The sequence below is a fragment of the Helianthus annuus genome, chromosome 15 (genome assembly GCF_002127325.2).
Source record: "Helianthus annuus cultivar XRQ/B chromosome 15, HanXRQr2.0-SUNRISE, whole genome shotgun sequence".
NCBI classification, from domain to species: Eukaryota; Viridiplantae; Streptophyta; class Magnoliopsida; order Asterales; family Asteraceae; genus Helianthus; species Helianthus annuus.
In genome coordinates this window covers 142,677,479-142,690,435 of record NC_035447.2, presented here as the reverse complement: position 1 = coordinate 142,690,435, position 12,957 = coordinate 142,677,479, and the positions used below count along the sequence as shown (strand labels likewise).

Below are 12,957 nucleotides of genomic sequence, written 5' to 3'. Positions count from 1 at the left end.
CCCGTCATTCATGTCCACTACTGCTTGTGCGGTGGCAAGGAAAGGCCTCCCTAGAATAAGAGGGACCTCGGTGTCTTCCTCCATGTCGAGTATGACAAAGTCAACAGGATAAACGAATCTGCTTACCCTTACCAAGACATTCTCGATGACACCTTGCGGGAACTTGACCGATCGATCCGCGAGTTGTATGCTTATTTTTGTGGGGCTTGTGGTTCCCAAGCCAAGCCTTTTGAACATTGAAGAGGGCATGAGGTTAATGCTAGCCCCTAAGTCGGCCAAGGCATTGCGAACGGGAGATTCCCCTATTGAGCACGGAATCGTGAAACTTCCGGGATCGATCTTCTTTTGGGGTAGTTTATTGAGTACGAGGGCAGAGCATTCTTCGCCTAAATTAACTAATTGCAAATTTTCAATTTTCTTTTTATGTGTAAGGAAGTCCCTCATAAATTTAGAGTATTTGGGCATTTGGGTTAGGACTTCGATAAAAGGAATATTGACATGCAATTGTTTTAGCAAACTTTTGAATTTTGCGAATTGCTCGTTGGTTTTTTGACGAATTAACCTACCGGGGTACGGAACTCGAGGAGCCTTGGTAGGCTCTGTTGATGGGGGAGGGTCCTTCTCCTGCAGATGTGTTGGCGTTGATTCTTCCGCGGCTGGAGGTACTTCTGCAGGCCCTACGGTCCGGTTTCGTAGCGTGATGAGGTGAACTTGTGCCTTCGGGTTGGTTTCGGTATTGCTGGGTAATGCGCCTTGTGGTCTTTCGGAAAAATTTTGAGCTAGTTGACTTATTTGTTTTTCTATGTTTTGAATGCTAGCTTGTTGATTCCTAAAGTTTGATTCTAATTGTAGGAATCTTTCCGAATTTTTCTTGTCAGTGTCAGAGACGAGGCGAGATATAGTATCTTCGAGCCTTTCTCTTCCACTTTGTTGTTGAGTGAAATTTTGTGACTCATTTCTTGATTGCTGAAAGTTTGTTCGTTGTGGTTGTTGGTTACTACTATTGCCGGGCTCCCTCCAACCAAGGTTTGGGTGGTTTCGCCATCCTTGGTTGTAGGTCCCCGTTGGAGGACCCGACGGTCTAGGTCTATTATCAATGTAGTTTACCATTTCTTGTTGATCGTCCGTTTCTTTCATGCAACTCCAATTTTCATGTGACCCACCACACCCCTCACAAGCCATGACCGAGACTGTTTTTGTCATTTCTAATTTTTTTATTTTTGAAGAAAGGGCCTCGATTTGGGCTTGTAAAGAGGTGCTTTCGTCTACCTTATGGGCGCCCGGGGCGATAGTTTTATTTCCCCGGGGAGTGTACCACTGAAAATTGGTTTGAGCAATTTCCTCAATTTGATTATATATTTCGTGTGGGCGTCGATTACCTAAAAGTCCCCCGGAGCTAGAATCAAGTGTCTGCCTAGTATGTGGCAACAACCCATTGTAGAAAGTGGATACTTGTTGCCATATTGCGAGGCCGTGATGGGGACACTTGCGTAATAGCTCCTTGAACCTTTCCCAAGTTTCATATAAGGATTCCCCGTCCTCTTGTGAGTATGTGTTAATTTCAGCCATCAATTTAGCAGTTTTAGAAGGAGGGAAATACTTATATAGAAATTTTTGGGCTAGTTCATCCCAGGTGTTTACCGATCCAGCTGGGAGGGTGTTGAGCCAAGCTTTTGCTCGGTCTTTTAGTGAGAATGGAAACATACGAAGGCGGATGGCGTCGTTTGATGCTCCATTGATCCGAAATGTATCACATATTTCTAAGAAATTAGTTATATGGAGATGGGGATCCTCGTCCGCGAGCCCGTGAAAGGTCGCGGAGTTTTGGAGCATTTGTATCAAGTGCGGTCGAAGTTCGAAGTTATTGGCTTCGACATTCGGGGCATTGATAGCGGCGCCGAGATTACCTACGGTGGGCCGTAAGTAATCCATGAGGGTACGTTGGTCCGCCATTGGGGGTGGATCACCCGAAACCTTCTCTTGGTTTTTGGCTTTTAACCTTTTTCTGAGAAAGCGTTCGGGTTCTTCTAATGGTTCCTTTATGTCTTTATTGGAACTGGAGCTCATACACTACGCGAGGTTGGCGTCGGGTTCCAAGTCCTGCAATAAAAACAGAAAAGAATGTTGGTCAGAAGGTTCACCACGGCCCCGTGTCGAGCGAACACGGCCCCGTGGTCGGAGTTACAGTGGTTGTTTTTCAGATCCCAGTTACTGGAAGTTGGACACGGCCCCGTGTTGCACCGACACGGCCCCGTGGTCAGCCTTCTGTTAACTTGAAAAACAAAAACTGCCAGTAACGTTGCTGAGCACGGCCCGTGTCCGACCAGGCACGGCCCCGTGCTGAGATCTGCAGAAGCTGAAAAATCTAAAAAAAAATCCTAAAAAATTAAAGAAAAATAAAAAGATGATTAGGCCGTTGATTCCTAACTTTCTTAAAATCCTTGTGTCCCCGGCAGCGGCGCCAAAAACTTGATGCGTGTCGGTGTGTATATATTTTAGATGTATAATTAAGCCCTTTTTACACTTTTAGCCAAGTTTTAAATTTATAAAACACGATATTTACTAACACTGAACACACATATGGGCAAGTGCACCCATCGTGGACGTAGTATAGTGTTGGTAAGATACCGAGGTCGTCCAAGGACACAAGAGCTTTTAATACCGGTTTATCCTCAACGTCTAACCAAATCAAAAAGTTAGAAAAAATGTTTTAAACTAAGAAAAATAAAAACTAACTAAATGCTGAAAAATAAAAATAAATTAAAAACAGATAGACAAGATGAATCACTTGGATCCGACACGTGTATTAGTATAACCTTTGATTATTTTCGCACTTTTGCACTTGTTTAAGAGATTATCTTAGTTATTGTAGTAGGCCCCTCTTTTGAAGGCGACGTTACCCTCAACCCAGTAGTTTGAGTCAGCAAGGATACAATCCTAAAGGGTCGGATTATTGAAAGATAATGAATTAAGTTATTAATGCAAATTATGGTAGGCCCCGCTTTTGGCGGTGACGTTACCCTCGGCTCAGTAGTCTGAGTCAGCAGGGATACAGTCCTAAATAGCCGGGTTATAGTATTAATAGTAGTTAGCTTATGAGGGGGTCAAAGAGTTTGGATCCCCGCCATCCAATACCTATGGGCATTGAAGGAGATCCTACTAAATTTGACCCAGGTCCCAAGCAGGACCTCTAAACGCTGAACAAGGGCAAGACCCTTACCAAACCGTTCCCTTAACCCCCGACCAGGTAGCCAACATACCTCCATATAGACCGTGGAGATATGAATGGTGAAAATCTTTTATTTTATATAGACAGTAAAATAACGCCAAGACACCACGGACAAACGATAAGGAAAGATCACCTTCAACATAAGTAACTAGTTATTAAAGTCATTAATACAAAACCAAATAAAAAGTGCAAAAGATTAAAAATAAAAAGTATTATACTAAACACTTGTCTTCACCAAGTGATGTAAGAGACTTAGGCAAACATGGCCTTGATTGTCAAGAACTCTTACGATCAATCTTGGATCCCGAGACGACTCACACACTCTACGATGGACAATGGATGATGGTGGTGGATGATGGTGTTATGGTGGTGGTGGGTGGTGGATGAAGTGTGAGAGAGGTGGTGTGCCAAGGGATGAGAGAGAATGAAACCAAGCTCCTCTATTTATAGGCTGAACAGAACGCTGGACACGGCCCCGTGTCCGCTGGACACGGCCCCGTGCCCGTCTGACATTCTCTCTCTTCATTAATTGTAATTGCGAATTACAATTAATGCGCCTGCTGTACTTTCAACACGCCCCCGTGCCCGCTGGGCACGGCCCCGTGGTGAGCAATGGAAGCTTCTACTGGTTTGTCTTTTCTGCTGCTTCCTGGGCACGCCCCCGTGTTCACTGGGCACGGGGCGTGTTCAGACTCTGTTCTCTTCTCTTTGTCTTGGGAGGTGCCGTTGAGGGTCCGGGCAGTTTACTTTTGTTCCTTTTCTTGTATTTATGGTAGAATTAGTGGTCTTTTTGCTTCTTTTGTGATTTTGAGCTCATTTCATCCTGAAAATACAAAAGGAAGACAAAAACACTCTTTTTCCAACATTAGTACTTAAAAAGGGTTAGTTTTATGCCTTAATTGATGTGTTTTATATGTTGCATTTTACACACATCAACCGACGATGTCTTCGACGTTCTCCGGCGATGAAACTGCCCCGTTTTTCGGCTTCCTCGGCGCCGCTGCTGCGTTGGTCTTCTCTTGTAAGTCAAATCGATCTTCTAATCCCCTAATTTTCATTTGACCTGTTGAAATCGACGTCGTTTAGCACTAATCTGTTAGCGTAGATATATATCCTTATATAAACTGTTTGAATTTCATATGTAAACACAAGGATACAGTCACGCCATCATACGAGCCGTATACGGATTGTATGAGGTGTTGTGCTGATACATCCGGGCTAAAATGTTTATACGGCCGTATGAGTTGGTTTTCTCATGAATCATACGGGCAGTATGAGGTGTTATTTTAGGTGTTCACAGTCTGGTTCAGCTGGGTTTGACGAAATTACTGGACTGAACCGATAAGTACATCTTTTTTTTTGTTAGTTAAATGGTAAACCGAAATGGCTGGTTTGGTTGGGTTGGGTTGGTCGGACCCGGCCTAGGCGATCAAAACAGTTTGGATTTGGCGGTTTGCCGGATTGGACTGTTTTTTTAGTAAAATGGTAGGTTTGGAAAAAGAACAAACCTTTTACCTTTTGAGCATTAAAGTGTTTACGAAACAAAAAAGTGAAAATGAAAATTATTGAAACGGAATCAGTTAAGTTAACAATATGTATGTATTATAATTATAATTATAAATTATAAAATACCTATGTTAATTATAACTGTTTGATTCCTATACATGAAATAATATGTTATATTTTTGTTAACACTATATAGATTAAAAGAAATGTTATTAATTAATTTTTTTTAATATTTCGGCCAGACAGTTTTGGCGGCCAGTTCCAAAGCGTAAACCGGACCGAACCGGCTGCTTTAAATTGGTTTGGGTGGTTTCAACAGTTTTTGAACACCTGTAGGCTGTAGGTGTTATCTTGATACACAAGTGATTGACAAAGTCATAGGGCCAATATGACCATTGTATGACGATGGGTGTGGTCTGTTGTTGATTATTGTAATACATATGTAGGTATGGGAGCAGCCTATGGGACGGCAAAGAGTGGCGTTGGAGTGGCTTCAATGGGAGTGATGAGGCCAGAGTTGGTAATGAAGTCAATTGTGCCGGTGGTTATGGCTGGAGTGTTGGGTATTTACGGTCTAATTATTGCCGTGATTATTAGTACTGGGATTAACCCTAAGGCCAAGTCTTATTATCTGTTTGACGGATACGCTTATCTTTCTTCTGGTCTTGCTTGTGGTCTGGCTGGTCTTTCTGCTGGTATGGCCATTGGAATCGTCGGTGATGCTGGTGTTAGGTAACTTTCTGATCTCTGCTTCTGTACTAGAATTTCGTTACATTGTTTCATCGGACAAATGAGAAGTTAGTTTCCAAATTTGCTGTTTTTACTGGTTTGGTGGTTTGAAATGTTATTTTCTTTTTTCAAATTCATTAGTTTGTATTTAAAAATTCAAAACCCCATGTTACAAAAAGGAAGAAAAATATATATTACAGGTAATGGATTGTTTCTCTTTGGAATGGCATCTCTGTTTGAGGAGATAATTGGTACACGGGCGGCAAATTCATTTCCCCTCTTTCACGCGCTTCTCCAGAACCTTTCCTTTTAACAATTCTCCGCAGAAACCCTAATGGACGCCACCATCATCTCTCTCACGCCTCTTCTGAGAAGCCCTAATGGACGAATCCATCATCTCTTTCACTATTTCCCCAGGTTTTTATTTATTCATTCTTATTTCAATCTCACTCTCTATTGATTCTTCTCACCCGTTCAAGCATTGCATTTCTTATACTGTCATTTTAGACATGTAATTCAGGAATAGAAGATGGCGGTAGTGCTGTCGCTTGAGCATTGCATCTCTCAAACGATTTGTGGTAGTGCCGTTAATTCAGGAATAGAAGAGGGCGGTAGTGTTGTCGCTAAATCAACAACCGACGATGTCTTCGACATTCTCCGGCGACGAAACTGTCCCGTTTTTCGGCTTCCTCGGCGCCGCTGCTGCGTTGGTCTTCTCTTGTAAGTCAAATCGATCTTCTAATCCCCTAATTTTCATTTGACCTGTTGAAATCGACGTCGTTTAGCACTGATCTGTTAGCGTAGATATATATCCTTATATAAACTGTTTGAATTTCATATGTAAACACAAGGATACACTCACGCCATCATACGAGCCGTATACGGATTGTATGAGGTGTTGTGCTGACACATCCGGGCTAAAATGTTTATACGACCGTATGAGTTGGTTTTCTCATGAATCATACGGGCAGTATGAGGTGTTATTTTAGGTGTTTGCAGTCTGGTTCAGCTGGTTTTGACGAAATTACTGGACTGAACCGATAAGTACATCTTTTTTTTTGTTAGTTAAATGGTAAACCAAAATGGCTGGTTTGGTTGGGTTGGTCGGACCCGGCCTAGGCGATCAAAACAGTTTGGATTTGGCGGTTTGCCGGATTGGACTGTTTTTTTAGTAAAATGGTAGGTTTGGAAAAAGAACAAACCTTTTACCTTTTGAGTATTAAAGTGTTTACGAAACAAAAAAGTGAAAATGAAAATTATTGAAACGGAATCAGTTAAGTTAACAATATGTATGTATTATAATTATAATTATAAATTATAAAATACCTATTTTAATTATAACTGTTTGATTCCTATACATGAAATAATATGTTATATTTTTGTTAACACTATATAGATTAAAAGAAATGTTATTAATTAATTTTTTTTAATATTTCGGCCAGACAGTTTTGGCGGCCAGTTCCAAAGCGTAAACCGGACCGAACCGGCTGCTTTAAATTGGTTTGGGTGGTTTCAACAGTTTTTGAACACCTGTAGGCTGTAGGTGTTATCTTGATACACAAGTGACTGACAAAGTCATAGGGCCCATATGACCATTGTATGATGATGGGTGTGGTCTGTTGTTGATTATTGTAATACATATGTAGGTATGGGAGCAGCCTATGGGACGGCAAAGAGTGGCGTTGGAGTGGCTTCAATGGGAGTGATGAGGCCGGAGTTGGTAATGAAGTCAATTGTGCCGGTGGTTATGGCTGGAGTGTTGGGTATTTACGGTCTGATTATTGCCGTGATTATTAGTACTGGGATTAACCCTAAGGCCAAGTCTTATTATCTGTTTGACGGATACGCTCATCTTTCTTCTGGTCTTGCTTGTGGTCTGGCTGGTCTTTCTGCTGGTATGGCCATTGGAATCGTCGGTGATGCTGGTGTTAGGTAACTATCTGATCTCTGCTTCTGTACTAGAATTTTGTTACATTGTTTCATCGGACAAATGAGAAGTTAGTTTCCAAATTTGCTGTTTTTACTGGTTTGGCGGTTTGAAATGTTATTTTTGTTTCAAATTCATTAGTTTGTATTTAAAAATTTAAAACCCCATGTTACAAAAAGGAAGAAAAATATATATTACAGGTAATGGATTGTTTCTCTTTGGAATGGCGAGAAAGAGGAAAAATATGAACTTTCTGGGCGTGGAGATGAATGGGAAGCCCGTGAAGCGTTGCCTGGAAGCCGTTCACCAACCTGGCTTAAAAAACGGGTACAACTTCTATTGACACTTTTATAATTCATAGGCTTTCAAGCATTTGAGTCAAGTTTATTACAGCATTTAACTGTTACCTGTCTATTGAAAATATCAACTGCTAGATACTTTGCTAAAATGGAAATGTCTCAAATGGATCAAACATGGTAAAAGTTTCCTAAAGTTCTGATGTTTTGATAATGTTTCAGTCGTTTTGGAAAATTTGTGGAAATCCAATTTGATAAGCACGGGAGAATATAAGGAGCAGCCATAAGGACATATCTTTTAGAAAAGACTGGTGTTTGCCAAATAAATGACCCCAAGCGCAACTATCACTGTTTTTACCTACTATGGGCAGTACCACAAGAGGTATCGTGTTTCGTAAATCGTAACTAAATTGTATACAAAATATTTTCTATACCTGATGTTATATACTCTTCTATAATCAACTACGAATCCTGATGGCAATGGCTAGAGACGGTTTGCTCCCATCCTTCTTTTCAGAAGTTAATATGCATACCCAAGTTCCCGTTAAGAGCACAATTCTTACCAGTTTGGTTGCTGCCACCCTGTCGTTTTGCATGGATGTTGAGCAGTTGGCAGGGATGGTATTTGCCGTCTATTATTTTCATCAATATTTTCTCCGTAATAATTTCTAACATGTATAAATGTTGCTTCTTTGTTTTTCAGGTTAGTGTAGGTACCCTTCTTGCATTCACAATCGTGGCAATTTCCGTTCTGATACTTCGGTACGTCACCTCGGATGAGGTCCCACTTCCATCTTCACCTTAGGCAGTCATAGATTCGGTTTCTTTGCGTTACAGCAATGTTATTAGAACCAATAAAACTGATGTCGAAGTCAGCTATGGCCGAACCGGTGTTTCTGGGGAGAAAAATAGCCTTCTACCCAAAAATCGATAGATAATAGCTGAATATCCTCTAATTGCTAAAGTAGCAGCCGAAGGTTTATAATCCAAATTCCTTTGCATTCATATATATCATCTTCTATAAAATTTGAAGATTAATGGGCTTTTGTGAAATTTGCAGTTTATTTAATGAAAAAAAAAGGAGAAGAAAAATAGCAAGGTGGACAATAATGCTTACTTGTGTTGGAGCATTGACTCTTACATATTCAGCCTCAAATTTTGGTATTCTTAGTTATCCTCGGTTGACCGTATGAATCGTTATTGCTTCCCAGGTATGGATTTGTCATGTTGTTGACTGCAGCCATTATGATCTTTCTAGGTCTGAGTTTTTATTTTATTTTATTTTATATGGCTTTCAGGAAGTTAATAAGAGGAATAACAATTGGTTACCACCTCCATTGGCGATTGCTGCCATGACAATCCTTGGATTCAATGAGTCATGACCCTTTTGAGGTTGTTTTGTCGTTTTAGGTTTCTCCACCTTCATATTTCATCGTTTGCTTATGAAATCTGTTTTGTAGGAATCCTTTGTGGTTGCTCATAATATTTGTGGGTTATTTGTTTTTCAAGGCTTTGGGGGTCCAACTAGACATTTCTGGTGAATTCCGGAATGGCGTGGTAAATTTTAACTTCCAAGAGCTTGAATTTGTAAAGCCAGTAAAATGGGTGGGCGGGTGGGCTGGTAACGAGTCAACAGAACATGTTGCCCAGCAGAGAGATCTTCAGGTAGTTATCATATTATTATGATTAATTAGTTCTAGATTTTATGAGTGCTTAGATGTACCTCTAATAATAATTTAGTTTTTTACCCAAAACGATTCAAAAGATAGCATGCATAATAAGTAGACTTAATGACTTACAACATGTTTCACCCTTTCTTTTGTGGGTTATTTATTTTAACTATTTGTTTTACTTTATACTCATTCAAGAGTTCAGGCAACTAAGGAAGGCTCACAAGTTCTCTACAGCTTACACAGGTAGCGTTTAATAGCATCTTAGGAGCCGTATTTGAAGGTTATTATATATTAGTGTAATCAGATATCTTTTAGAGTTAAAAGCCCGGATAGTCCCTGTTGTTTGCCCTTTTTTCACCTTTAGTCCCTAACTTTCTAAAATTACAGCTATAGTCCCCAACTTTTCAGTTTTCATTCCCGGATAGTGCTGTGCCTATTGCCTAACATCAGTTAGTTTTCTGAGTTAAGAGGCTGTGAAATGACTAAAATACCCTTTCCTTAAAAAGGGCAAACCACAGGGACTATCCGGGCATTTAAAAAACCACAAGATTCCAGCTCTTATTCATAACCTTTGAATTAGGCAAGAAATGAAAAATGTTTGGAAACAAAGTAGGATTTGGTTGTGGGTATGTTTTAATATTAAAAAACTGCGATGCAGGTGAGGATTGCGAGGATATTCGATACATATGGTCCTCGGATGTGCATTGATGATGGTCGCGTTGTCAGTAACTTTGTTGCTCAAGTAAGCTCTCAGCTCTCGGTTTAGTTTATCACTCATAACGTTTATCTTATGGTTTTGATATATAAATGATGTTTGCAGGCGCTTAGGAAAGAGCCGCTCATTGTTTACGGTGACGGCAAGCAAACAAGAAGTTTCCAATACGTTTCTGACTTGGTTAGTATTCCACTACAATTCAATTCTTAGTCATTGTCCCTAATTATCTAATGGGTGCTGCTAAATTGTTTTGTGTTGTTAAATGTGAATGTTAAGGGAATTTGTTTTTGATGTTTAATTTGTGTTGTTTTTTTTGCCAGTAGTTCTTACTTGGATCTAATGGTAGGGTGACAACAATGGGCGTATATGTTCGGATTTACTTCTTGGGCAGGTTAGGTGCCTTTTCGTGATAACGCTTCTTGGATATGGAAAAAGTTCCGGGGGCTGAAGCGAACTATAAAATGGGGCCCTTTTTGTAAATCTCTGGAAATTAAACAAAGTTAAATTCTAAAAGTTGTAGGCCCCGATCTTCAATTTATTTTTTAGAGTCGAGCACAAGAGCCACCTTTAAATTTGAGTTACCGAAAATCTTTTATTGTAACTACAATTTAAAATATTAGGAATAATTGTTGTGGGGACTAGGGAGCTGCATGGTAGCTAAGGGCGACTAAAGATGCATCATACTACTGAAACTTTGTTGATTCATTAGGTGCTCATGATTCGACGGATATATTTAGCTGGACAACAAACTTGCAGGTGCTCGAGTTCTTCTATCCACGGTAAGTTGTAATCGACACCAAATTTTAACTTATTTATTTAAACACTTAATAACGTTTGAAAACACGTCTTTTAATTTATTTAATGATATAATTAGATTATAGATTGATTTTGAATTATATAGTTGTCACTAATTAATTTATCCCAAATGAATGTGTTAAAATGGTTATTCAATCCACGCGACATCAGAATAACCTCCGGGTCGGATGAGTTTGATTTGGATCATCCATGCCCTAAACTCATGCGATTCGGGTATGCTGATGTTCACAATTGGTTTGTTTCTTCTTTTTTTTCATAACAAATGCGATTCGGCTATGTTGGATTGCTTTAGTTGTTCACTTATGACAAATGTTATATGTCATAACAATCCATAAAAACCACATGTAATATAACATTATATCTATTTATGTGAATATATATTACATGAAAATCTAGGATTTAAAACATCGAGGCTGCAGAAAAATACGTTTTATGTGGTACTGGCTACGGTTTGTTGGGCATATTGCAAGAAACGAACTAATTTTCAGAAACAAACAACCACAAGTGTCGAGGTTAGTGGGTGAAATAAAGGCGTTATTGTATCTTTGGATCAGCTCGCGAGAATATAGAGAATCTGAATTGGAATAACTTGAGGCATATTTAAATAAAAACTTTAATCGGTATCTATCTTCCATTTTTTGCCATATATAAGTGTTCATTTTCAGTTTCTTATCTTCTTAATAAGTGTGTTCTTTTTTTCTTCGAAGAACGAAGTTGCAATACTGGAATATATACATCTCTTAGTTGAAACTATGGACCGTCTTGGCAATGTGGTAAGTCTTACATATAAACATCATAAAACTAGAGGTTGCAATATCTATTAGTTCACTTATGAATGACTTGATCCGGGTTGTGTTTTATCTCAACAGGTCAAATAAAATAATCAGCTAAAAGGAAAAACGGGTCAAATGGGTTGACATGTAACATATTAGTGGAACCACCACTTTTCTTTTCATTCTATTGGATGTTATTTAACATTTGTTAAATTACTCTTCTCCCACGTCTGAAGTCTATTTTTAAAGCATATAATCTTCTAAATCGTTTTTATTTATAGATTTATATGGTTAGTCTAATAACATTGTTTTGAGTTTGGTAAAAAAATCATTTCGGGCCATTTCAACTTAACCCATTTCGGCCCTTACTAAACGATGGTCAATTTCAACATGGTCTGGCTTTGACCCGTTACCAGCCGAACACACCAGCCCCTGTTCTTCCCAACAAATCGCCACCTGTTCTTCCAGCAAATCGGCGGTTCAATCTTACAAATCCATGAACGAGATGATGATGGAGATGGTGCGACCCGGATGCGATATTGATGATTTTCCAGCGATCTAGATTTAACAACATTGACCAATTTTTATGTCACTAATGATCCCGATTCCCCATCTTCCAGCTGACGATTTTGACCCAATGGTTGTTGCCGCCCCCGAATAGCCTTCCCCAAGTCCAGATCTGTCCTTAAAAGAAACGATTTTAGGTATGATTTTTCTTAATATTACTTGAATTTTGAATGCTAATAGAATGATAGTTCGAAGAGGGGACATGCTTTTAAGATGTGTGATATTCATGAAAGTATTAGATATATGCGATTACAGGTTATATCTAGATTTCTAACTCATAATTTCATTATGACGAACATGAATCTCCACTCCTGGTGTAGTCAGAATTAAAAATCCCCTTTATTGCTACAAAAGAATGTTTTTTTGATATCTTTGTTTATTATTAAATTGTGTTGATCAAGTAATAAAGTAGGATACAAGTGATATCCATATTTAATATTAATGTTTTTTAAGTTTTATTGATTTGTTTTAAATTAAATAAAAAAATGTTTGTCACGTACACACCACGCCACCCTTTAACGCCCCATCATACCCTACGCTTCTTGACATCACGCCACCCTTTCTGACATTACTGGCGTCTACTGTCACGTGGCGCATCATGCCCTCCAACACATAATTGTCTAAAGTGTCGACAAACAAACGAAGAAACCCTAGAGCCTATTCTCAACTGTTTAGATTAAATGGACGCGCTTGATTTAAAAAAAGAAACACTGCTCAGAACATTTC

At 39.3% G+C, this 12,957-nt stretch overlaps 2 protein-coding genes and 1 non-coding gene across 3 annotated transcripts; all 3 read left to right on the top strand.

Annotated features, from left to right (window-relative positions):
- Positions 1 to 1,468: 1,468 nt before the first annotated feature.
- On the top strand, positions 1,469 to 1,575 carry LOC118487872. Its single transcript, XR_004882814.1, has one exon. It is a non-coding gene; the product is annotated as a small nucleolar RNA R71 (small nucleolar RNA).
- A 2,592-nt stretch (positions 1,576 to 4,167) lies between these two features.
- On the top strand, positions 4,168 to 5,486 carry LOC110867385 (V-type proton ATPase 16 kDa proteolipid subunit). Its single transcript, XM_022116440.2, has 2 exons — positions 4,168 to 4,250; positions 5,182 to 5,486. Exons 1-2 carry the CDS (start codon positions 4,172 to 4,174, stop codon positions 5,469 to 5,471), a joined length of 369 nt encoding a protein of 122 aa, XP_021972132.1. The 5' UTR covers positions 4,168 to 4,171; the 3' UTR covers positions 5,472 to 5,486.
- Positions 5,487 to 6,097: 611 nt separating this feature from the next.
- Positions 6,098 to 7,400, top strand: LOC110867384 (V-type proton ATPase 16 kDa proteolipid subunit). Its single transcript, XM_022116439.2, has 2 exons — positions 6,098 to 6,184; positions 7,111 to 7,400. Exons 1-2 carry the CDS (start codon positions 6,106 to 6,108, stop codon positions 7,398 to 7,400), a joined length of 369 nt encoding a protein of 122 aa, XP_021972131.1. The 5' UTR covers positions 6,098 to 6,105.
- The last annotated feature ends 5,557 nt before the right edge of the window (positions 7,401 to 12,957 follow it).

What these genes read in the sequence shown, in the direction of transcription:
- LOC110867384 (XM_022116439.2), top strand. Translation starts at nt 6,106, where the DNA reads ATGTCTTCGACATTCTCCGGCGACGAAACTGTCCCGTTTTTCGGCTTC. An exon ending in TGCTGCGTTGGTCTTCTCTT is followed by an intron (nt 6,185 to 7,110) that starts GTAAGTCAAATC and finishes ATACATATGTAG; the next exon opens with GTATGGGAGCAGCCTATGGG.
- LOC110867385 (XM_022116440.2), top strand. Translation starts at nt 4,172, where the DNA reads ATGTCTTCGACGTTCTCCGGCGATGAAACTGCCCCGTTTTTCGGCTTC. An exon ending in TGCTGCGTTGGTCTTCTCTT is followed by an intron (nt 4,251 to 5,181) that starts GTAAGTCAAATC and finishes ATACATATGTAG; the next exon opens with GTATGGGAGCAGCCTATGGG.